Here is a 26,594-nt window from a genome sequence, read left to right on the forward strand (position 1 = left end):
TCCTGACAATCACCTCTGACATTGAGCTAATGGGGAATTTACTGATTTTAATAGCAGTGGTCAACTGAGTTCCCTGGTGGGATTAGCAACAAAAGAAGCTGATCAGTGTGGTTCTCATCATAGTGAAGGATAGGGATATCATTAAACCCCACACTTCACATCTTGTATGTATACCCAGTATTAAAAGGTCTCTCCTATGCACATGCAAGATATACAGTATGCATGCACACTTAGCCAGTCATTAATTCTTAATATTCTTAAATTCCTGTTTGCAATTAAAGAATGAAAGCACAGAGGACCGTAGCCTCCTGGGAACGAGCGGAAATCAAAACCTTAATTGTACGTGACAACATGTAACGGATACATGGCCTTGTATTATAGTATAATTGGGGATTTCAGAAGGAATAGTCTGCTGTGTGATCTACATTATGCCAAGATCAGAAGCAGAGTAACTTGAGTGACACCCCCCCCCCCCCCCCCCACACACACACACACACACACACTTCCTTTTTGCTCTAGAAGGGAAGAGTGTTTACTTGTGTTGTGCTCAAGGAGAATGTTACCTCCCTAATTTATGAATATCTCTTATTGAAATGTATTTGGATATTTTCTTTTTTTTTTTTTTTTTTATTTGGATATTTTCTAATATCAAAGCTACAAAACAATTTGAAATAACTGAGTGTTGTAGGAGAGTAATTTGTAACAGAGTATGCTATACTAGGCATTCAGAAACATTTCTAGATGATGATTATTGAATTTTTTTTTTTAAATTACAGCATGCGCTCTCACAACTTGCTGTGTTTCTCAGGTTCATTGAGAGGACTTGGTAATTCCCTCATTGTTTACCAGTATATTTCATGGAAGGAATCTAAATGTAGACCTCATTATGTAAATGAATGGCTCTCTTGTTGGTTTTCAGCTACGTAAAACTGAAATAAATGAAATGAAGAAAAAATATGAATTGCTTCATCTAAGTATCAACAATGTGTAAACGTACAAATAATTTTTTTATTAATGTTCCAATATTATTTCCCATTAACTGATCACAATTACCAATTGTGATCTTTTCATAGCTCAAGTTTGTTAAACCCTCTTCCACATTGTTGCCGTATAGAAGAGATTTATTTCAACTGTAATCCTTTTCACACTGTGGATGAGCAGTAAGTAAATACAGAATACACAGCACATCTGTGGATGGGTGCATGTACAACATGAATGTGTTTTTAATAAGCTTTTGCCATCCGCTTAGCATAACTCACCGCTTTGGTGCACTGCACATCCTTCCCAAGCAGCCAGTTAAGTTCCAGGTTTCCTTCTCCCTGGTAGCAGGACTGCAGGCGCTCCTTAATTCGTGCATTGATGTCACGAATGGTGAAGACACATAGTGCTGAGTCATCTGGTGGGCGATGGAACTGCTTCTGGCCCTTAGAGAAGATGGTGAACAGCACATCATCGTGGGCACTGATATTGAGTGATGCAGCGAGAACGCGTCCTGGCTTGCCAAGGTAGGCAGCCTGCAGTAGCCGGTACTCAACACCACTCTTCACACAGCCAACAGGCAGGGAAACATAAGAGTGGAACTTGGGGTCATCTTTGCAGAGGCGAACAATGCGAGAAGTGTAGAAGAGATCACTGCCGGATCCACTCGATGACATGCTGTTTTCTGGCGTCTCGGGCTGCACAGTCAGGAAGTAAACAAAGCTGCCGCTGGCGAAGCCGTAAACATAGTAGATGTCAAAGTGAGAGACCAGTGCCAGTGTATCTGATGGTATCTTGATGAGGGAGGACACAAAATCAGTGTGCAATTCATAGTCGAGCATAGCAGAGGATTCTGGGTCACGAGGCAGCTTTCGACTAGAGATAGTAGGAAAGTAGTCCTGTTTGCCATCTACCGCTGTGCCAATAAACAGGGTCCCATCCTGGCCCTGTGAAGGCACAATGACCCCATACATAGTCCCAGTCTGGTTTACACTGGAGAGGTAGTGCTCTTTCTTGTGGGACGGCTCCACTAAGATAAAGAGGTCATCCAATCTGAGGAGTTTACAGACACCCTGGTATAGGCTGCCACAGGCGAGCAACCGATTTTGGGAATAATCAATTAGGAGAAGCTTGTTGACATTGTTGGTTGAGACAAGGGGCTCAGAACATGGCTGGACAATCAGAGGGGGGTAGCAGGCCTTGTTGTCATCCTCTGGGCCTGTATCATGAGAAACTAGGAGAGTCAGGTTGCCTGAGAGCTTGTACACACGGTTGACTGCTCCAATATACAAAGCGCCTGTGGTTTGGTGAACTGTCAGGTGGTTGAATACCCAGTCCCGACGTTCAGGGTGGAAACTAGTGAAAGTTTGCCCATTGGATAAGGCAGGTATTAAGAGCCAGAAGCCTAGTAGAGTAGCTACTGATCCCACTTTAGGGTTAAGTGATAAAGTTCTGCAAAAAGCTTGCTGGCCCTTCATGTTTAACAGGCCTGGAAGGGAACTGCTAAGGGAGTTGAGAGAATGGATGCAATTAAGGAGGGAGGAGACCTTTGCCTTTTTGTTGCTGAAGGCTAACTTGCAGGTCAAGCTTCACAAGGGTTTTCACATGTTTCTGTAAAAGAAAACAAGACACAAACAGAAAGGTGTAAATTATCACAGCTGAGTCACATATCACACAAAGCTCTATTTAATCAAATGGAAAAGGAGCTTTTGCAAAGTGAAAAGGATTCAAATTAGTCAAATTCAGTAAAGCAATGAGCTGTGAAGAATAGACAATTGGTGGAAACCATTACGGTGCACATTCCAAAAGACAGAGCAAGACAGTGCGGGAAAGAGAGGCAGGTTACAGCAACGGAAATTAGCCTGACCTGACTCATGCTAACACTGCTACTGTCACACACTGAGTAAGAGGTTTCCAAGAACAGAAAAAAAGGCTAACACAGACACTGTCACAGAAAGAAGGAACCCTTAGCAGTGAATCATTGTATTTTAAAGTCAATTGACATGAACGAGTCACTTCCGACTGTAGGTCTTCATACATCAGTCAAGTTGCAGTTTACATTCTGTTGCTGTTATGGCACTAATGTGAGGCAACCTTAATGTTTGACCCACAAAGCCTAATCAGCTCATCTTTGAGTCCAAATGATATTTATGATATTAAATACAAATTGCAGGGATTAATTTTACTTTTTGACACAACTACCTATAAAGAAAACCTAAAATAAATATTCAATATTAGTGACCATGCCAATACTAGAACAGAGACTAAACAAAATCAAACAAGTGTAATACCAGAAACATTAGCGCACAACTTAACTTTATGTGCTTCGTTAGCCTAAATAAAACATCATGCTCTTTATTTCTACACTGACCTCCATCCTCACATTTTTTTTAAAATAGACTTACACCACTTTCAGTTGTTCCCTTTGATATGCTGTATTAGTAAAGCCATATCAGGCTGCAATTAATGCAACCATGCTCAGGCTGGGCTGTAAAGATCTCTCTCCATGTGCCATAAAACCAAGAGAGCTCTATGCAGTCTGTCCCCAGGAGTTAATTATCTCATCCATTCGAAAAGACGGCCTGGATCTCATTACTGGAACAAACTAGGAAAAAATTGGAAGCCACTTGCACACACCCCTCCCCTCGCTCATTGCTCTTTAAGGGGCTCATTTTTATAGAATTGTAATCTATTAATTATTCTTTTATACAATTTATTTATTGTTTAAAATCAAGTCCCACTCCTGCTGATGTGATCAGATCACAGCCAATTCATTTAAAGGTGATTCTTTTTTTCTTTTCTTTTTTTTGTGCTGCCACTGATTCATCCCTCTACCATATTAGATACATTCACGACATCCTCACACAAACATTAACTAATAGAACGTCTGATGTATGTATGTGTGTGTCTCATTCCCCAAGCATTATCAGTGTACTCCATCAGAACCAAGTAGTGTGAGGGACTAACAAGTGGAGAGAATGGCATTGCATCCTAAAAATCAAGGATGATTAGGCATGGCGATCCAACAAGGGTAATTACTATGGCACTGGAGGTGGTAAGCTGGGGAGTGACATGGGGACGCCAGGGGCTTGAATGTGTCAGACACGGCCCTACATCGTTTGTGACGCTCCAGATTTGCATTTCCAGCAGTGAGGGCACAGAGAATCAAGGGTGAAAGATGTGGCTCGAATAATCAGCAAGTGCAGCTTGAATTAACAAGTACTTGCAATTGAAAATGGGGAAGGAACGTTATATGGGAAGATACTGTACGTCCAGGTTATATTGTGTTGTGTTGTGTTCAAGGCAGGTTTGATTTGCAGAGGTAATTTAGGTTTCCCTCTGAACCATGTCAGCCCTTTCATAGCCCTCAATCCAAACCTGGTAATAGCTATCTTAGGGTCCCTCCCTTCGCCTTGTGATTGAGTATACTACACAGCATGATCTTAAATATAGACCCTTAGGAAGTATATTGATCCACGTGTCCAGAAACACAGGTCCTAAGGCCCAGTCAAGCTGTTCTTGGTGTGTGCACCGGCAGAAGTGTGGGAGGTGCTCTGTCCCAAAAGCACTTTATTAGCATGGTCATAAAAGTGCCAGTGGCTCTAAAAAACAGCAAGGGCCAGACCCCCACCCTCACTTTCAGTTGCCTGCATGCTGCCATGCTCCTTTGTTTGAGTTTGTACATGGTAGATTTGCAAAGTGGATCCCTTTGGTGGCATAATCAGGTTCCTGCTGAGCTAGCTTTTCGCTCAAGCCCAGAAGCCTTTTGCCCTTTAGATCTTTTGCTCTACCTCCACGCCTTAATCATATGTATCTACAACATTTTAAAGCCATCCATCTTTCCTTCTTCTGCTTTTCATTTTTCCTCCCTCTCCTCAGTTGTTGGGAGTAAAATATGCATCATTCCCTTATGTTGTGGCAACAGCTGCAGATGCAAAGAAAAAGAGTGACTCAATGGCGTAAATAAAAAACCTCCACAAAAGGTTATCCCCTCATACTGCTTTCAGTTACAGGGGATGAAGGCTTTGTTAAAGTTGATTGCATGACCACCTCTTTGTTGTACTTGACACAGCACTTCACAGTACTATGCAGCTGAAGACTTGAAAAGAATAGGAATAAAACTGGATCCCCCAGTGTGCTCTTTAGTTCAAAGCCATATCTTTCTTTTGTTTGTGAGAAGTCAGAATTAAGGAGAAGAAAATTAACATATAAATGCAACCAGAAATTATTCAGACTTAAACATAGTTACCTGTTGACCCTAAAAAAGAAAAGAAAAAAGAAAAGAATAGGGCATGACTGTTGACAGTGAAGAGAATTACAGGTAAACTAGAACCTAAGCACATTTTCAGTAAGTAGTTCAGAATAAAATTTGGACCTTTTGCTTTTGGCTCTATCAACAATTGACTCGTTATTTTAACAGTCCCAGTTCAGAAATAAGTTTAGATTCTTCACAATTGTAGCCGTGGCAGTGAAAGAATAATTGATTGGCATGATGACGAACTGTCAGTTCTTTCTTCATACAAGAATTTAAAACAGAAAAAAAAAACAAAAAAAAAAAAAAACATTATGGTCATTGTCAGTAGATTCGCGTTCTAACACTCACACTCGTGTGACAGTCTCTTTGGCAGATGTAGAACGCAAAGAAAGAAGACCTTCAAGTCAACAGAGACGGAAGAGAACTCGCGTTCCCGCACAAACGCAAGCTGTGATCATGGCTTGGAGAAAAGACAGTTTTTGCAAAACTTCCCATTCATAATGAATAGTCAGGCACACAAAACACTGCGTTGGCACACTCAGCCAGGCTGCTTCAGAGTGCTTGTTAAACAAACTGGTCCCACTGGCTGCATGTGCTCTGTCACTGCGACTGCTTGTGGGTCTCTTGCTGAAATGCTGGTGATTTCCCCAGCCGCTGGGCACGGTGCAGTGACAATGCCAACTGTGGTCAAAGGAGCTGCATTATGGCAATTTTAAAAAGATGCAAAAGAGCAGCATAAGGTACAGGACGGGAATAAAGAAGCAGCAAATTGCAGAACGAGAGCTAAGCAAACCATCACAAAAGGGTGATGAACAAACAGCCTGAGGGCAGTCCAGCAGCTAGCAGAATGACACAGGAAAGAAGGAAGGGGGCCTTTGAAGCAGGAGCAGCCCTAAAGCACCATCACCCTCAAACAGGCAGCAGGTCTTCTGCTTTTGTGCCCCCCTCCCTTTTATTCTCCCCACATTCTAAGCTTCTTAACATTGCAGCCAAATATGCTTGATCTGTTAAATTCATATTTACAACAATTGTACTGCAGAAGATAAAGAACATAAACCAAATCCGTTTATAGTGCTGAATCCATTGTTGTTGGATGGGGGAAAAAAAAATGGGAGATTGTAATTTCATGCCTCGGATTAATTTGTTATTCCCTCAACGATTAATGTAAAGCGTGAAATCTGAAAGCTTGAGTGAAAGTGATATGCTTTGAATCAAAGAGACAATTTAGAATAAAATTCAACAAACTATCTAGTTAAGAAAAGTACAGTAAAGGGTTTAAAAATATTACATTTTTTTCGTTCACTGCCTGGTAAGCTTTTCAGTGGATGGCAATTTGGATAGTAAAAATAGAAAGTTTAATCTTCCCTAAGGGGAGATCTTCTTCTATAGGAGCCAATAAAAAGCATTAGCGGTAGAGGTTAGTCCATTAGTCTTCTCTCTTTTCTACTATCAAGAAAAGAAATAATGAGAGGCCTCATTAGTATCTTGTGTTGTTGAGCTGAAGTTATATTTATACATTCTGTCACAATAGGAAATGAATTTCTCTGCTCCAGTGCCAGCACTATCTGTCAGCTTCCAAGAAAACTATTCTCCATTCATCCATCCTTCCAGCCACCACAAGGAAACGACACAATAGCAACAGAAAGGGATAAGACCCTCAGAAACCACAAGCCGCCAGTAACTATCATTTAATTCTGTCTGGTTTCCTGTGCTGTGATGTTGGACGTGGTTGATTATGCCTAATACTTTCTTGTGTAAAAGCTCAAAATTCCATCACAATGATAAACCCTAATAACCAGGAGGAAATTGCTGTGTCATTAGTACCAACAAAGGCTTCCTCGGAACATGATAAAAAACAGTCCAAAGCAGATCAATTAAATCCATCACTGTGTAAATGTTTTAATTTGACCTTTTTATAAGCTGTTTTGTTCTTGTTTATCTTTTGACATGATATGTGTGAGGCTCTGAGCTATGGCTAATTTAGTGTTGCGTAGTAAATTAATGCGCAGTTGCTCACAATTAAGCATGAGCTTTCTGGGCACTCTGACAGAGCGCTTTGCATTCAGTGTTTAATACCACCATCTTTGCTAGTGACCCATATCAGTGCACTTGCTCGTGAGCATCTGAGTTTGGAGGCCTACAGCGAGGCCTTAAACTGCTCGTCGCTGATCTGCATCCGCAGCACTGCCTCAGCCTTAGTGTCATTCTAATGAAAGCGCACAAAAAGAGTATTAAAACAATCCACCACAAACTTGCACACATTTTTAAATACTTCACAAAAACATATTTAATCAGGTATAGTCAAGACTCAGCATAGCTACTTATCCCAGAGTGCAAACAAGGGCATGTTCTAATCCTTCCCTTTAACCCCGTCTCTGCAGAGCTCCCCTCCCACTTCACAAACTTCAAACTGTGTGAGAAAACACATAGTGGTACTGCAGCTAAAACCTATAACATTTACTGAAGAGATTAGTGTTATTGTTACTCTAATTATTTTCTCCCTCCCACAGCTGCTACCTTCTCCTAGCACACAGGCAGGCAGCGCACATTTAAACTTACACTCTTATGCAAGCTTAGACATGGACACATCCACACCCACAATGAAAGGTACACAGACATATATATAGAGAGGCAGCACAAATATAAGTGTAAATAAATTATTCCTCTCAATCCTTCCTCTCACTGACACGACTCACAACCTCTATATACTTCTATTAATTTGAAGGGCGACTCCTGAGGTGTGATCTTCTCAGGCAATCCCACTGTAGTCGTATGTGGCGTATGCCTCATCATTGCTGTCTGTCATCCTATGAGAGCAGATTTCTATTAGGAGACATTTCCATAAATCTAAATTGTAAAGGGCCTTAGCGAGAAGAGAGCGAATCCTCAGCAGGCAAAGAAAACAAACAAAGCGAGATGTCAGGGGAGACCAGAGGATCAGATATCTACCTCGGCTTATGCACAGATTGAAATTGAATCAGGCTTTTTGATTGACACCATACACATTTTATCAAATCGAAGGGCCTTCACTATTCTTTATGCATGTTTTTTTGGTTCTGCACTATCTTTGCACTTTGAAAGTCAGCATAAACAGTATAATGGAAGCTAGATGTGGAGAGATCCATTTAAGTTAAAGAAGACATGGTAAGTTTCAGTGGTTTGCGTATCTGAAATTGAATCATTTTCTTATGAATTACTGAAGAAAGGAAATACGTCAATACACAGCACAGCATATTGGGAACACCTGTAAAAAGAGTAGCATTTTGTCCTATTAAGAGGTTATCAAGGACTATGCAGGGAAAGATACGTTTGAATAAAATTCATTCAGCTGATCACTCAAATGACATTAGGAATTTAGGCAAAATCACAATTTTTTAACTGTAAACGACACTTTCAAAATTGCACTTGCGTTTCCCGTATCAAAGGGAAGTTGTTTGTGGCCAAATCTCAATGCAAATTTAAGAGTCGGTGAAGCAGACAAATGAACTTGGCAAAATGAAGAACTTGGCTGGTGCACCAGGTAGCAGGTGCAAAGGACAGCCAAAGGGGCATTGGTCTGAATGAGCGGGCAATTGCGCGTCCTGTGTGAGTAGACTGAAATGAAATGCATGAAAGGCTCAGCTCGCCTTGCCTTGGTGAAATCAGATTACATAAACTAAATCATGTGCTGCAGCACTGAAAATCAGAGAGGTAAAAGGCAGCCGAACCAAAAAACGCACAGATGACATGAAACCAAGCGATACCAAGCTGCAGCACAAACTGTGCGCACGTGTGTTTGTGTGTGGATGCAAACACCAGTATTATCACAGCATGTGTGCATGTGCGCTGGTTTGTGTTGATGCACTCAAAAATTCAACAGACTCTCCCTGCAGAGGCGTTATCTGCCTGTGGCTGCAGTCTGCTAAACAAAGCGTGGACTCTGACCTTTGGTGTGCAGCTGCCAAATCAGAATAAGGCACCGATGGACTGAACCTTCTGTCAAAAATAAATAAATAAATAAAATCATGCCAAATCCACAGTTAAGCACCACCAAACTGATCGGCTAGTGAGCAGAAATGTGTGAATTTTAGTACTTGTTCCATAGAGTGTGCGAAACACTGCAGGGAGAGCACTGAAGATGGCATTTTAAAAAGGGCTTCCAAATAGAGTATAGCTATGCATTTTCTCTGACCCCAGTCTACAGCTTCATCATTTATTCACTCAAGACCATAGTTCTAAGGCATGGCTCAGTGGTCAAGGTGACTAATGCTGTAGGGACCTACTGTAAGGAAGAGTGAAGGAGTGGAAGACAAGCAATAAAATACAAAAAGTTAGGAAACCAACAAGAGGACAGAATGAATGAAAACTACCACCAGTTTGAGAAGGAGATATACATGAAAGAAAGATGGTGAGGAAGGAAGGAAGGAAGGAAGGAAGGAAGGAAGGAAGGAAACCATGTAGTCATTACTCCAGCTGGGTAACAAGCTGTTAAAGACATAATGGCAGCCACAACTCCAGGAGCTGGCATGGCATTTCCATTATGATCTGGAGAAAATTTGCACAGCATGGCTGGCACACTCGGAGGAAGATCAATCAAAGAGCAAGCAGAATGAAGAAAGCAAAGACAGGTCAAGAAAAGGAAGTGAAGAGAAATATAGATAGGCCTATTCTTTGGTCTAAATGTATCCTACATCTGCTGATTACATGATGAGACCTGTTATTTCATTCAGGAGACAGGCCAAAATCCAGAATGGTTATATAAGAGTTTCTGAAGGAGAGGGGAAAATGATGGGAATCCTGTCAGTCAAAGTAATCCCTTCATTTTCTCCTGCTACTGTTTCATCTAAGGACTGTATGATATAGCCTGCAGCTCTGTAATCACACGCTGGCTGAAAGGATGAGGCTACTCTGGGTTGGCTAACAACCAGGCACTGGAAACTCAGCAGGAAGCACACTTCTGTTGAACTGCTCTATCAAAAACATGGTAAAAGATCCCTATGGATTGTTACGTGGTTTACAGAGGATAGGCTATAGATAAGGTAATGTATGGGGTTAATTTGATTATGGTGACAGATACTGCACAGGAAGCAGGGCTGTGATCTAACTCTGAACAGTGAGAATGTGGTCTGTGATGTAACAGAAAATATTCTACTGCTGTGCCAGATATAGCTCTATCAATGCTAAAAATCAATGATCTGTCAGTGCAATTAAAATGACAGTTGAGTATGTAACCTCAATTTCCGTGAATGCTCTGAACGCCAGATGAGTTGGCTGGCAGCATGCAAAGACATGTAAACACTCATTGCTCTTCCATGAACCTTATGAGTCAGTTTTTTTAGTCTGATAATGCAGGAGTCACTCAGTTGCTCATTTTTTATGTCACCGGATTAACTGATGATGTCTACAGCTGCAGTGTGTATGTTGTGTTTACGAAAGTTGTCGTTCTGTCTGTGTCAATGTGCATGTGGCGGATTTAATTCCTTGTGCTTATCCAGGACAGCAGACAACTTTCTCCGAGACGCTCTCCTATGGGTTATACTGTTTACAGCCAGCCACACTCCTCCATGGAAATTTTAATAAACACAGCAAGACTGCATAAACAAATGCTCCTTCTTACAGAAGGGAAATGTTATTCGCTGTCACACTGAAAACATGAACCTATAGCTGTCACTGGGTCTATGATTTCTTCTTCCAGCCTAAGCTTCAGTACATTCACAATCCAACTCTGAAAAGGGTCAGCAGCAGCAGCTCCATACAAACACACTGGACTGCCTTATCTCAAACGCAAGGCTGCGACTTTGCAATGGCAGCACTTGTGTGAAGTTAAACCGCCTAACCCTAACGACCCGCTCTTCTTCCCTGCCAGAGCGGGCGCAAAAGTATAACAGTCATGCTTTGTCCTCACAAAGTCCATTTCTTTTTGTCATGAAACCTGAATAAATATTAAATTATGACCAAAGCAGCAAAAGTAGTAACACTTGAATATGGAAACATATTTAAAATGTAAAAACATTTCACTCATCAACTGTCTAATAATCTACCTATCATTTGTGCAGTAAAGTATCAGAGCAACCTTGAATTAATGTAGCGCTATTTTCATGCAAACCTCTGCAGGAGGAAAAAAAAACCTTTACTCACTGTGTTCAAGACCTGCTTTCACCACAAGCATTAAAAAAAAGCCTCTCAAATACACATTACTGTCTGAGGACCATTAAAGCCTATTGTCAAGAGTTCTTTGCTTGGGTACATATAACAGATGCATCATCATCACACAGCTGTGAAGGGTTCAACCTCTCTCCTATTCTCTCACGCCGTTTCTCTCCCTACCTCAGCCTGGTCGAGGCCCTTCTAATTTCATCAGAGGTGATAAAACCCCACAAAATCAAGTCTGCGGTTAGTTACTTAGCCCAATCTCCCTTTGGACGAGAGGCAATAACAGCATGTGGTGAGGAAATTGGGTGCTTATTCACACAGAAGGATACATGCCGAGCAAGCAGAATGGCCGGGTTACTGTCAAGACTGTGCACAACAGACCACAAACAAAAACAAAGGTAGTGACTGTCTGTCTGTACAGCGAATATAATCATCAGGTATACAACCAGCAGCAAGAAGAGATGAATGTACCACAGTTGCCACAAACAAAATTGCAACCACCTGCAAAGTTTACTCTGCTATGAAATCTTTACTTTTAAATTAAACTCCGTACAGACTAGAGAAGTGAGATGTATGTAAAGTACTGACTACATGGTCTCTAAAAGACCAATTCATGAGCAATAGTGTGTGCGTGCATGCGTGTTTCTAAATCAGAGGATGGTTTAGAAAGCTTCCTGATTATTATTTTTTTTTTGAATGGGTTAATTCTAGCACAAAGTAAAGCAAAGCTCCAAAAGTGCTGCTACAGACCACAGCTCACAGGAAAGCTTACACTACATTTGCATGCGAGCCCAACTAGGGTTTGCCATGAATATGAATAATAAAGCAGTCGTGAGCGCTGCAGTAAGCATTAACTCAGCCTTGCACATGGTGGGTGTATAACAATCCACCTGATCATCCTCAGGGGTGCAGCAGCTGCTGCCAGGCTATGCCAGGACAGGACAGAATACGACGGGACAGAGCACAGAGAGCAAGCCAGCTGACTGAGTAAATTGCTGGATCAGTGCTGAAGCACACACGCATGCCTTCCGGCCTGTTCCGTGAGAGCCCCGTACAGGATGCAGCTCTGACTGGGATACGGTGGAAAATCAGCACTGGCTGGTTTCCTGTGAGATAGTGTCCAGCAGGCATATCACCACAGCAAACACTTTTCTAACACACACACACACACAAAGCTTTTAGAAAGACTGTTATAAACTTTGATAAACATATGAGATGTTTATTAAAACAATTGTACTACATAAATAAAACATGAGACAGCTGAAGTACAAACAAACCTGATAAGAATCATTTAAATGGCCTGTACAACCAATGCTCAGCCAGTGTTGACTAACAGGGAGCTCAAGGACCGGTTGGGGCTGAGGTTCTGCCGGAGGTCATTTGACACAAGGTGTCATGTATGTGAGCATCTACACTAACTGCCCACTGAGAGGTTACTCCCAACTCGTTCTTCAACAAGAAGGGTTACAATTGCAAAGGAGTACCCTAACCCAGTTGTTTTTGGTAGCTAAACCTAATCATGTAGTTGTTAGCACTTCAACCCATCCAGCGAGTGGAAATTAAAGCAAAAATCAAAATGGGGGGGAAAGGCACACACTGCAAAACAAAATAGGCCAAATGTGGCACGAATCAGGGTCTCTGGCTGTTAACTCTGGAAAATATCCAACCTCCTCATGAAGACTTTGCTGTAATATGGGGGCGTTATCTTTCAGCGACTGATATAGCTGGAGCATCTGAGTAACGGTGCTAAAGGATAACTTCCATGTACTGAGGAGACAAAGGAGGTATCTGATAAAGCTGCATTATGCTACATGTACTTTTCTGTTTCTCTGGAACAAAAGGACTAAAAGATTAAAAAAATAAATAAATACAGACACAGGTATCAGGCAATCAGTTATTGGCCAAATTGATATTTTACTCTCTGCAAAGAATTTCATAATCCATTTACCGCTACATGTATTACACATGTAGCACAACTCTTCCTACCTGCTTAAAAGATAAGCAGTGAGGAGGCAGAGATCCAGAAGGTCTATAATCACAATTTATATGAGCATTAGCATCTACCACTGTGATGAAGTACAGGGAACTGTATTGTATTAGAAGGAAAAGAGATCCAATACTCATTAAGTTCAAAGTCATGGCGACAGGAGGGGAAAAGAAATGGCACCATGGACACAAAGAGCCACGCAATACTAAAAATCTAGAGACTTCACTTGGCTAGCCTGCTTAGCTCTTGGTCCACTCTGCTCTGTTCCCTTCACTTGTTACACTTGCAGTAACTCTGGGCTAAGTGTTGTTCTTTTTAGTGAACTAAGGAAACGCAAGCAGCCCAAGCTTAGATATAGTCGACTAATGTAACTACCTTAACTATACACCAATATTATTTTTATTATATATTATGCAAGGCATGTATAATGTATATATAATGTACAAGATGTGCGACTGCAGAGCTGCTCTGAGTGTGTCAGAGCTGTATGAAGAGCTACTATAGCCATTCCGCTACATCAGTGAATCTGGGAATAAGTGCTTCACACTCATTTTCACAGGCCAGAGACTCCTGAGTGTCTCCCCCTGCTCTTGCTGTAGATATTACATGGAGACAGGCAGGGCATCTGTATTCTTCAGGCACACACCAGAGACCATATTTTATATGTGGCCACCCAGCCTTATATAACTGTCTGTCAGTAGTCTTCTTGTACAACATCTTGATACAGTCGCCCAAAGAGCAAAGAGGCTGGGATGTCTGGAAAGCATACTGCTGAAGTAATCACACATACTTTCATGTGCATAAGTAGGTTTTGAGAGAATATTAAAAAACACTGACATTCAGAGCAAGAATTGTCTAAATCCAGCTCTAGTATGAATTAGACTATAATTCTAACAATGCTTTGACTGCATGTAAAATGTTGAGCATGAGAAATACTTGTGTAGAGGACTTAAGTGTAACAGCTCCTGCCTTGCCTTAGTCACCAAATCACTTTTACAAGCCCAGCCTCTCTCCTTCTCAAGCTGAATGCAGCAGTTGCATTCTGAGCATTAAAATTGATCAAAGACTAATCTCTGCTAGTAAGATGATTAAAACTACCATCTGTCTCTTTGTTAACGGTGTAAAGCAGGCAGGGAACAGCTCCCACATTGCGAGATGAAGAGAGACAAAAAGACACAAAGTCAAAGACAAAAGTGAGATACAGAGCAATAAAAAGAGAAGGGACGGCGAAAAGGAAATACCAAGAGAAGCAAAGGTAGCACTCAAGACTGTGGACAGACTGTGCAATAATAAATGAACATAAATCAAAGAAAAGAGCTTTCCTATGTCTGGTCACTATGACCAATGCCAAACCGAGGCTCTGAATTCCTCTGTGGCAGCTTCCACCTCACTAACTCTTTCTTTAGGCCTCACACAGAGATGATGAAGCTCAGAGAGAAATGCTGTGGCTGACTAACTTTAAAAGTGATCATAGTCCGGAGGATTAGCAGAGCCATAAAAATGAGGTTTCAACAAGTAGGCCAGCTCTCTTCATTCAACAGATGACTAACTAAAATCTTTCAGTGATTAGTACGCTATTGCAGGATATCTGATGAAACGAAAGCCCACAATGGAGTCAGCATAAACACAGCGGTGGGCAGCGTATTTTCCTCTATCACCAAATTTTGACATGTCTTAGTTGGGGGATATGAGGAGGCAAAACACTGGATAGAGTACTTAGCAGCCACCCTTTTAGCCAAACAAAACAGCCCTGCTGGTGCCGCTTCCCATAAACTACATCAGCAGTAGAGAAAACATATAATCATACTCCAGCAAAAAAACTGCAATAACAGGAAAGAGAAAAACGATAAAAATCGACTATTTGCTACCCTCGAGAAAATGTAACCAAGGGGGGAAAAAAGCCCCATTCAGCATTTCATCAGTAACATAAATAGGAGCAGCTGGGGCAGAATAACATGCTGAAGTGGGCTAATTAGGACACTTGGTGGTTGATTCACTGCTGTTTCAGCCTGCCTAGGACCCACTAAGAAAGCAAGCATTTTCCTATTAGTTTAGAGTATTACACTTCAGCACACACCTATATCATCTATAAGCCTGTAGATGCATATCCAGTGAGATCACCAAAGCTATGGTTAGTCAGCTCAGCTGACCTGTTCCCAAGTCTTCAGTTTTCCTTAACTAACCGAGTACAAATGGTCTCACTTTTCTAATTCCTCTCTCTGGCAAACGGTGCCCTTCACTTCTGCGAAAAAAGCCTTGCCTTCCGGTTCCGTCACTCCCTTCCAGTTTCCTCTTCTCTTCCTGTCTGACTCAGTATCACAAGCAAAAATCCCAGACCTCCCTGTTTCCTCCTTTGTTTTGCAAAAGAGGCTGGGAATGCTGCATTTCAGTGGTACTGGGACCTCTCGGAGTATTAAGTGAGACCCCATGACTTGATGAGTCACGGTCAAGGTACTGACAAACCGGAGCGATAAACCAGTTTGTGATTCACAGGCTCTGATTTTGTACTTTTTTTTTTTAAGGTTGGTCACACATTCAAATCTGAAATCATGATCTGAGTCAGAAAAATCCATCTCTTAGCTAATACATCTCAATGACATACATGATCAGTGACAGCATCTTAGTAAACGGTATCATGTGCAGAGCAAACTCATGAATGGCACCTCACTGTTGACTATGTTTTAGTTGAATTAAGTCATACATGTAAGCAACAGCTGCATTTAGACTGTGAAACCAATTCCTCTTCCTGGTAAACACCCTTTATTGCCACAATTACAGGCAGACACATTATGTTTGAAGTCGATTTTCTTAGTTTGTGTTTTAAAGGCTTTGCAATAAACTAATGTAACAATGACTCCTGCAGCTAAATCAGTCTGGCTAGTCTTCTGTCTATAGTTTCCTTCTGCTTCCTTTGCTTTCCCTTTACTGACTGGTTGTTTCAAGTAGCAGTAAGCAAACACAGGTGGAGTTGTTTACATTGACACAGCGCTACTGTACATTTTCCACGCCACGGGGAGCCAAGCGAGCAGAGACACCCCATTTTAGCTTTTCAGACTTTAAGCCGTTGAAGCTACAAATGCTTTGTTGAACACAACCCACAAACACTGTAGCCTCGACAAAATAAACAAAGCAAAGGTGTCCTTTATCAGGCAGGTCTATGTCTGTACACAAGGAATCTATGAAAGATTTACACTGCGATGAAAGAAGCGCGTCCGCGCACCCTGAAATGATTGAAAGTACACATAGGCACATTCTCAATCCATTCAACAGTAACATAATGCCCAGCAGCCTGTTCCTGTTTTCCATTTTCTAATTTTCTTTTTGGTTTGAAGATGCAAAGCAGAATGCAGGCCATGGTCCCAGAACACAGGTGAATGCAAAAATGTGCAAAGATTTCCCAGCCATATGCCAGTACCCTCTGGCATGCCTCCACCCAGCTTGCAGTTTCTCTCTTTCACAGGAAAGAAAGGTGAAGAGAGGAGGCAGATGGATGAATGGAGAGTGGACACAGAGGATATGGCACTGCACAATGTAAATCACCAGAACAAATGAAACGAGGACTTTTTACTGTATACTAAAAAAAACCCAGAAAAGATGCCTGTAAAAAATGCTGAATAAAGATGCTCATTTGGGGACTTAAAGCCATGCAAAAGCAAATTCTTTTCATTCAACAGTATGTTCACAAAAATATGCCTGAAACATTGTGCATACTTTGTAATAAAATGCAAATCCACCTCACCTATTCACCCCTGTCAGGTTGAACATGCTTTCTCAGAAATGTGGGGGAGGGCTTGAGGCAGCAAAGGCAACGAGGCTTGTGTAAAGTACTTAACAGTAAACATTGTACCTACACGCTCAGAGATGCCTTCTGCAGTGAGAAATATATTTCTAATTCCCAGCTTTACTCTAGTTTTTTCTCTAAGATGAATGAGGAAATAAAGATATGTCTAGTAAATTTGAGTCTGTAGTGGCAATAACATGTCAAATATACTTTGAATGCACCTTCTGTGTGGATAATGCATTAGCTTCTATAGCGCAATTCCCTAACTGCTGCACATTAAGACAAGAAAGGATGCTCATTCATTGCTTTCAAATATAAACCTGCCCAGTGCCTCAGTTTTCGCACTCTCTCTTCTTACTCACCTCCCTTCTTCTACCTCTGCCTCCCTTAGGCAGGAAAATGTTTCAGAGCAGTCATATTTAATCAACATCTTCATGGACAACACAGGGATTTCAAGTCCTCCGTTGCAAAAGGTTTAGCTGTCACAATCAGAATAATTGTCTCAGATACCCTGATTCATTCTACTTAAAGACTGCACAAAAGACAGTTGTCTTCATTTACTAATGTTTGCATGAAAATGTTCTTACCCTGCCCAAAAAACAAGTGTGTACACAAAATTACCATCAGATTTATAAAACGTAACCTGGCCTGTTTTGTTCTGACCACCACACATGTGTTAGTAAGTCTGAATTATTCTGATCCAACAGGCTTGTGCAATCTGCATACAAGCTGCATACTGCCACACCCCCATTTCTCTATACAAGTAAGCATGTTTACCTCCAGGTAAAGTGGAGGTGACAGCAGTGATGATGTTGTAAGAGAGAAGCCTGCACCGCTAAGGCAAGAAAGCAGGAGAAAATCCGACTGAAGAAACTAAAGCAATAGTATCCGAGGAGGAAGCTAGAAAAGGCGCACCTTTCCAAAGTGTTTCCACCAGAGTGACAACAGTTAAAAAAGAGCGACGTTCAGCCTGAAATAAGGTTCTGAACCTCCCCTGGCACATTCATTGTGGCTCAAGTAAAAAAAAGGTTTAGACATCAAAGTTGATACGAAAAATCTTAACAGGCTACAAGAGAAAGAAGAAAAACAGGTGGAGGACAACAAGCATGCAATCTGTCACCTTAAGATGAGAAACTAAGTGCAATGGAGTGGAGGAAAAAAAAAATCCAGTTTCTCCAGGATCAGCGGGACAGCACCAAGTAATAAGACGGTGATGGCATCCACAAATGACAAGTCATTTTTAATGAAAGATAAGATAGAGTAAGATCAGATAAGAGGAGGAATACTGGAATATGTTTAAATAAAGGCTAAATCCTACACATTTTGTTTTCTTTACATACAATTTAAATGTTTTATGGTAAAATATTATCATTATCATCATTATTATTCATTTTCAAGATTTGTGTTTACATTTCCTAAGACAGTCAGTCCATCATTCATTGTCTGTAGGTATGGTCAGGGGCACTTCTAAATTGGTTCATAAAGTACAAACAAATTAAAAAAACAAAACAAAGTATTAATAAATTGCTGATTTATGCGTGAAACGTTTGTATGCACAATTTAGGCACATTTATGTGTACGCACTGTTAGTAAATGAGGCTCAGTGTCCCTGACTTGCATTGTAGCTGATGTTTGAAAATGTAGTGAATTTTGATGGAGTTTTTCATGGCGTGATATCGCATTATGTTAATAATTTTCTTTGTAGGCTAGGAGGATGCTACTGTCATGTTTCACATTTCATTGGTTACGACAGAGGAAGAATAATGTGTCTGTCTGGGCAAGTTCCGGCTGTTTCACTGAGTACATGCAGCGTTTCCCTTTGATAGCAAAGAGCACTAGGAAGTAAGAGTGGTGGAACAGGAACATCCAAAATTCCCCATTATAGATTCACCTTGTTAATATAAATATTGTACAGTGTGATTCACAGCAGCCACTTTTGCTGACTGATGGGAAAACTGGGTTTAGCTCCCTCAGTATCACACACCTTTCAAAAAGCCCTATGCTTATGGTGTGCTGAGCTGTAATCTTAAAGGTCAGGCAGAGGTGAAAAATCAACAACAAAAGCAATCACATTCATAAAGTGTTATTAATGGTTTGGCCCCGAGCAAGTAGGGAAAGTAACTACACGTCCTCACAGACTTTGTGTGGGCTTCATGACAAGCTGCCTCCCCTTTTAAGTACCTTTCATCCCTTTTCTCCTACTGGCTTCAGTGTGTGGGATCAGAGTCATGGATTCATGCATAAACATAAATGTTATCCCAAAGGAGTATTCATTTCCTCTGGCATGGACACTATAAATCACCTTGGGCCAAAGTAAAGAGTCTGCAGTCTACAGACTGGCGGCAGGCGCTTTACTCCAAACTTTTTTTCATGATGCATCCCGGACCTTTCTTCCTGTACATCCCAACCTGATCAAGCATTCACATAAAAAAAAAAAAAAAAAAAAAAGTTTTAAATCATGTGCAGTTTTGCAAGTAGACACCAACTCATTAATTGTTTTCCTTTTTGCCTCTATCAAAATTGCAGGGAAATAAAAAGCCACAGTGGGACAGATTCTGTGTTTTGAAGTTGTGGGAGTTTCAAGGTCTTTCATCATCAATTTAGCACAATTTACTTTGGTCGACAACAGTGGAAAAAGCTAATCAAGAGGATGTGTGTACACGCAACAGAAGGAACAAGATAACAGAGGAAGGGGGAGGACTTTTCCAGACAGTTGTTTGCTATCTAACGCAGGAACAACTTTAGAAGGTCTGATTTCCCCTTTTTTCTTCTGTTTTCTTCTCTGTTGAGGGATAACGATGAGTCAAGGCTCTTGCCTCATACTGAGAGAAGCTATCCGCCCAGATAAGGCCACAGCTGACTGCAAAATAGCAACAATGAAGACAGTGCAAATGCAGGTATCAGCATGTCACTGAGCCTTGGAGCCCAGTGAGAGAATTTTTGTGATGTTAGTTTTTTTCTGAACACTCATAAAAATCAATACAGTAACCACAGAGATAATTAAGTAGATGTAAATTCACTGGCCTCCTTGATTTTACAATTCCTGAGCAAATACTTAGATTGCTTTGAAACAGTTGTGAGGCGTGAAGGCCGTAATAGCCCCTTTGAGTTGAAAGTGGTTTTAGTTGTAATTGGGCAGCAGTTTATATGGTAGGGACAAAGCTGCTGTTGGCCGGACTCCCCTATGGCACATGAGCAGACTAGACAAGTAATGTCTGCACCCATTTTACTGTGGTAACCATGGTAACAGTGGCAGGCAGGGGCATCCTCATCACCAGGGGGCAGTGTGGGCAGTGCAGCATGTTGTTGCCCTTACTGCCTACCCCCGGTGTATTATCTCACACACACACACACACACGCAGCCATCACTCACTCACACAAACAACACATGTGCCACACAGTCAAACAGAAATAAATTAAAATGGGCACAAACACATGCAGCCATGAGCATATGACACACACACACACACACACACACACACACACACACACACACATACAGTCATCTGCTCCTGACAGCTGCCCCTTGGCGTCTAACAGAAGCCCCCTCCCACTCTGCCTCTCTCTCCTGCTCCCTTTTGTTGCTCACTTATTGTTGAGTTTCCACCAAACAAAAACGCACATCCTCCCGTGACACCAGCTAATTGATTATTGATGGTGCCAGGCTAAACTGACTTATATTCAAATGGATGTGAAAGGAGAAAGTGGTAGAGACAATGTATTCAGCGCCTCTCATGAAAAGCAAGAAAGTCGAGGTATTTGTATGCGAAGATTGATGTCTTTCTTGTGTCTTGTTTTGTAGCTGCTGTAGTTTGATAAGCTGCTCAGGCTACGTTGGACAATCTTGGAAGCTGTTTGAGGACTAAGGTGGAGGAGGAGGCATGTAGGTAGTGATCTGGAAATGAGTTACCACCCAAAAGTGTTTGCAGACACAAAAAAAAAAAAACCCCACAAAAAAAAAACCCCTATAAGAGCCTTGATGGCTTGCTGGGGTGATGGTCTGACTTACAGCCAGTGTGAAGATCCGTGACAAACAAACAGCCAGACTTGTTATTCTACGGGTACCTATGCCAGGATTCCTGCCCTTATCACTGCCATCGCGTAATTTTGTTACACGTGGTAAATATAGGATGGTTTGTGACAGGAGAGATCAGATAAAGAGTGAGAGTGCCTGGGCAGGGGAATGTGGAAATGGGGCTGAATGCCTAAACAGGCTGTTGTGTGAAGGAGAGAGACTGATGATTGTGGCAGGCAGACTGAGGCACTAAAGAATGGCAGAAGCAAGAGATCCTGTCCCATGGAAATGTGTCATGAAGTCAGTTCTATTAACATCTTAATAAAGGCTTCCCAGGCCCTGGAGAGCCCTCGTGAGCAGACTGCCTTCTCCTCTCGCATAGGGGCCCAAAGCTGCTGCTGCAGCATGTCAACGAGAGAACATTTAAGTTCTGCCAGTATTGCATTATAAGAGTGTTAGTCTTCCCAAAGGAGCAGCCTAAATGCCTGCCCACAAACATGCGCCCCTAAATTCCTTTATTCCCCTTTCCCTCTACTTACATTTACTGTCCATTTCTCCATCTGCTGGATTTAGTGGCCCTACAAAAGGCTTTGTTTCAGCAAGCTGGCAAGCTTTTGGGACAGCGGAGTGCACACTGGGGTTCATTGCTAACTTGCTACCATGAATAGGGAGAGCAGGATCTGGCCTGGCCACGGCTGCACAGCACAGAGACGACTGGTAACCATTCCCTCTTGGTCCTTGATGAGACTGGCTGGAGCCTGTCTGGAAGCTGTAGACACACACACAGCCTACATCTTGTTTTTTTTTTTTGTTTTTTTAAAAAGCAGAAGAAAGAAAGAAAGGGAAAAAAACAAGCCAACAGCTTGACAGAGATGGGGAAACAAACTCTCTCAACAGGCTTATCACAGACGGGAGAAAAAAAAAAAATCCCAGCACGGTAACTATTAAAGCAGAAAACGTGGCTTTTTCCTTTCAAGGACTCACTGTATATGATGAAAAATGAAATGCAAAGTGGCATTGATTTTTGCACTCTGTGCTATGTGTTGCTCATACTGAGCAAGCTGCTACTTAACAATGTAGTGGCCTGTAGTCATCAATTTAAAATGGTTTCAACGATTCAATAAGTCACTGAAGGCAACACGCACAACTACTCAAGATGATGAAAACGGCTACAGCGGCATGACTAGACCATTAAATGTAGCCCTGTGGTGTTTTCTAACATCTGCTATTGTGTGAAAATTATCAAAGAGTAATTCAGTCCGGTATCTTCCACGGCATCTATAGGTTTAAAATATCTGGGGAACCTCTTTAAAAGCAGGACAGATTGAGTATTGTGTGACACATTAAAGAAGCATTTTAACCAAATGTACTTTCAAAATAGGTGGTGTTACACGCGCCTTTCTGGGAAATAAAAAATAGAGCATAATGTTGCAATTGTCAATTTCACTTCCCAATATCCGAGGATCAGAATCATTGCTTTTAAGTTCAGTGTAATCTTAACGCCGCATGCAGAGCTCCAGACTTTCACTCCTAAATCAACATACAATCCCTTAAACAAACATTTGTTTAATGTTAGTTTCTTTATGCGATGATTATCCTATCTCTACTTTGAATCTGATGCAAGAAACATCAGATACAGGTTAAAAAAAAAAAAAAGAATCAAGCTTTTTACAATTAGTATCCAGAGGGGAGAGAGCGAGCACACAAGATAGAAACCGAGCAGCCTGCCGAGTGCCGGTTGTGATCTTCTGCTTTTCACTGAAGCCAATCAAACCATCACAGAATAAATGTTCCCCCCCGACTCCACTCGATCATTATCGCCAAAGATCCAGATCTCTCTTATGTCGGTTCTCACACGCGCGCGCGCACACACACACACACACACACACACACACACACACACACACACACACACACACACACACACAACATAAATACAGATTCCAGACACAAACATGTGCATAACAAGGCTGAGTGAGAGGAGAGTGTGTGTGTGTGGGTCAAGTAGATTGAGATCTCTGTTGTGACAGCTGGACAGTTGAGAGGTTCAGATAAACAGCCCACAGTGAGGGAAGACAGGAGGCCAATTGCATTAAAACAAACACTCACTATTTGTACACTCTAACAGATAGGAAAGAGAGGATCTATATCTATAGGAGAATGAGTCAGTGAACCCACAAAAGCACCATTATGAGCATGTGTTCAAGTGTTACAGTGTGTGTGGAAGCAAAAGACAGTTGGGATTGTGGGGGCCGCTTTTTTTGGGGGGGGGGGGGGGGGGGGGGGGGGGGGGGTCAGAATACGCAGCCGCTGAGCACATTTGCAGTATTCACTCATTAAGAAATAGGTCAAGGATTCTGCCTGCATGCGTAGCGACTTGTCAAAATCTCTCAAGCTAAATTGTGGCGAGTCTGGCTGCCTTAAGGGGGGAATCCAAAGAGGAGCAAGCGGCATGCTGTGCAAACGCTGGTGGTGAGAAAGCATACAGAAAAGCAGCAACCGCTCATTCAGTAGCAAATTGTGCTGTTAAAAAAAAAAAGAAACGCTCATAATAGACTGCTCAACAACTATGGTGATAAGTAAAAGGCCTCGAATGGAGAGAGGCTGTGTGCTCACATTATGGCCCAATAATTAACTCAGCTCCTTGTTTAGTCTCTTTGCTCTTCATCAACAGAGGACGCTCTTGAGCCGGCAAGAGTTTGTCGCAGATGCTGATAGATGCTGATGGTGGCAGCGGTAGCTGTAGCGACAGGCAGCTTTGAACATGAGATTATGTTGCTTTAGACACTCTTCAAACAATCTAGAGAGTGCATTAGAAGACCAGTTTCTCTTAAGAAACTCAGATAGGTCACTTATCTACATAAAGCAAATGAAATTCCACAAAAATGTTTGGCAGGAAGACAATATCGTGTGTAATTCTAACTAAAATGAATCTATATTGTATTTGAGCCCTGCTCAAACTGCACTATTAAAGAATGAAATATTGAATACTTTCCCTGGGGAAATCTATGTGTCCTGAACCCACTTATGCAAATCACTCCACAATCTGAACTATTAAGCACAGACTCCATTGCTGATGACACAGCGTCACTGTAAACCTAAGCAGTGAAGTGGGAGAGCAGCAGCAGAGAAACATCAACAAAGCTCGATCTAAGTTTGTCCAAAAGAAGCAATTTCTCTCCAGCTTGGTGAGGTTACCCTTATTGATTGGATGGATGTGTGATGTTTTGGTTCTCAAAAGACTTTCTTGGCCGGCATGAGTTCAAAGGCATCACTTGAAAGCGATTCATTGAGCAGAATTCTTAACATCTCTGCTTATATCCTCCATTATTTGAAAATAGAACAAACTGACTGCAATTCATTGCTTTCTGGATTATCTGAGATGATCAACAGCAGAATTTTTCTATCTAAGAACCAAGCTAGCGATAATAAATCTGAGTCACTAGGTTACATAAGATTTACAAATTGTAAAAATTAAGTTGAACTCAACGAGAATAACAGATAGCATACTCTTATAGCAGCTACTGGCTGGTCAGACGGATAGTGGAGGCACCACAATATTAGAAAATGTCTCCGTTTTTCCTTCATTAGATTTGAGTTAATTGGGTGAACATAATCAGCATGTGATAATCAAACCAATGCTGAGTGCTGGTTTGTTCATCCAAAGGCAGCAATTTCCACCCTGGTGGTTGCTTTGGGGTCAAACTGCTGTTTCATTTTGAGATGGATATTAAAATAATTATCTGAGTGGGTCATGCTTCAGATGCAAAAAAAAAAAAAAAAACCTGATTGCACCAAGAAGGAAGGGGTTTTGATTGCACAAGCAGAGGGATTAATATGCTACCCATCAGCCATGGCAGATGTAAGTTATTTTCATGCAAATGTAAGGCAATTTTCTACTTAAGACAACATTTATTTTCTTTAGAGTCATTGTCATGGGTGCTTGCTGGAGCACTGGCAGTGAGGCAGAGAAGGAAGATTTGTAGGTGCATCTGCCGAATTGGACAGATGAGGTCTGAATTCATCCTGGAATACTAAATTGCTGCCATTTGGTACCATTATATTCGATTGTTGTTTTTTTAATGCTTCATTTTGCTACAATTTGGGTTTTTGGTTTTGTCACTTGAGAAGAAGACAACAAAAGTGGCAGAAAATAAGCAGAATTTGGGTAATGTGACCTTGTGTGACCAACTGACAATGCTCCAATTATGAAGTGAGATATTTAGCAATCTGAGAATCCTTCCAACTTAAAACTCACACATCACTTGTTGCAAGAACAGTTCTGTAGGCTGCTACCAGGCAGTATATTATATTTAATAACTATGTGTAGTCAAAAGTATTTTTAACATACATAAGCTATTTTCTGAGGACTCTGTGTGGGAGAGCATGCTTGTGTAATTGTGAGATGGCAAACAAGGTCAACAAATCAAAATCACTAGACAGCCCAGAACAGTGATGACTGCAAGCAACAAATTATAAGCACTCTAAAAATAACTCCTCCGGTCAAGTAAGTTCATTAAATACTTACACAAACCAGAAGAAGCTAATAACCAAGAATGATGCCAGCCTGATGCATCACCTCGGTAGAACCGTCTGTAATCCAATAATTCTGATGTATTGTGAGGCAGCCTAATTCAAATAAATGGGGGGAAAAGGAGAATAAATGGTATTAATATAAAGAATCCACACCAGCAACTGTGTGTAAAGTCTGGTGTTGATGTAAGCGCAATGTTTTCATATTCATAAACACTGTGTGGTATTTACAATGCCACCTTGTCATTTATTCAGGTGTCTAGTGGGAGCAGTGGCAACGATACAATGTACCCTAATACTGCACACAGCCTGCAGCCTAAGATGAAAAATGCCTCTCCGCAGTGTCGGAAATTAGCTCTTTGAGGGAAAGAGTGGTTGTTTGGTGTTTGCAGCACGTCTCGCAGTCATGTGGGATTTAAGCAAATATTTGCACCCGGTAAAGCTGATTTAGCCTTAACGAGCGTGCTGATCATCACTCACCTCTTCATTTAAAGTGGATCTCCCGGTTATCCCTATCCTGTTCCCTCCACCGCTGCCGCTGCTGCTGCCGTCTTCTGGGGTTTCACTGATGCGCTGGACTCGCTTCAGTTCCAGAGAAGGTAAGAAATGTTTCCAAATGCTCAAGCAAGTCAAACTGTCCCCTTTTAGGATAATTTTAATAATCACTAGCCTACTTCTTCCAATTTATTAATACAGCCCGTACGCCTACGGAACCCGTGAAACGACGGCGTCATTCATTGAAGTGGAAACCTTCCTGATCGCCGGTAATTCCGAATTCAGCGAGTAAACTTCGTGGCAGAGCCGTCACCATCTGAACTGACCTGTTACTTTACCAGGCCATGTCATAGAAATGGCACATTCCTTCAGTTTGGCATTCACCGTCCTCCGAGCTGCTCTACAGCACATAAAGGTT

General features: G+C 41.6%; 1 protein-coding gene across 1 annotated transcript in view; it reads right to left on the bottom strand.

The window, feature by feature from the left end:
- The window catches only part of plxna2 (plexin A2), a 162,068-nt gene extending 135,723 nt beyond the window's left edge, over positions 1-26,345 (bottom strand). Inside the window, exons 1-2 of the mRNA XM_030733005.1 lie at positions 26,162-26,345; positions 1,260-2,589 (exon numbers count right to left, since the gene is read on the bottom strand). Of these exons, the coding sequence (XP_030588865.1) occupies positions 1,260-2,456 (1,197 nt within the window). The 5' untranslated portion in view covers positions 2,457-2,589; positions 26,162-26,345. The remainder of the gene's footprint in view (positions 1-1,259; positions 2,590-26,161) is intronic.
- Between the last annotated feature and the right edge of the window lie 249 nt (positions 26,346-26,594).

Source organism: Archocentrus centrarchus, chromosome 7 (genome assembly GCF_007364275.1).
Source record: "Archocentrus centrarchus isolate MPI-CPG fArcCen1 chromosome 7, fArcCen1, whole genome shotgun sequence".
In the NCBI taxonomy this organism is placed as follows: domain Eukaryota; kingdom Metazoa; phylum Chordata; class Actinopteri; order Cichliformes; family Cichlidae; genus Archocentrus; species Archocentrus centrarchus.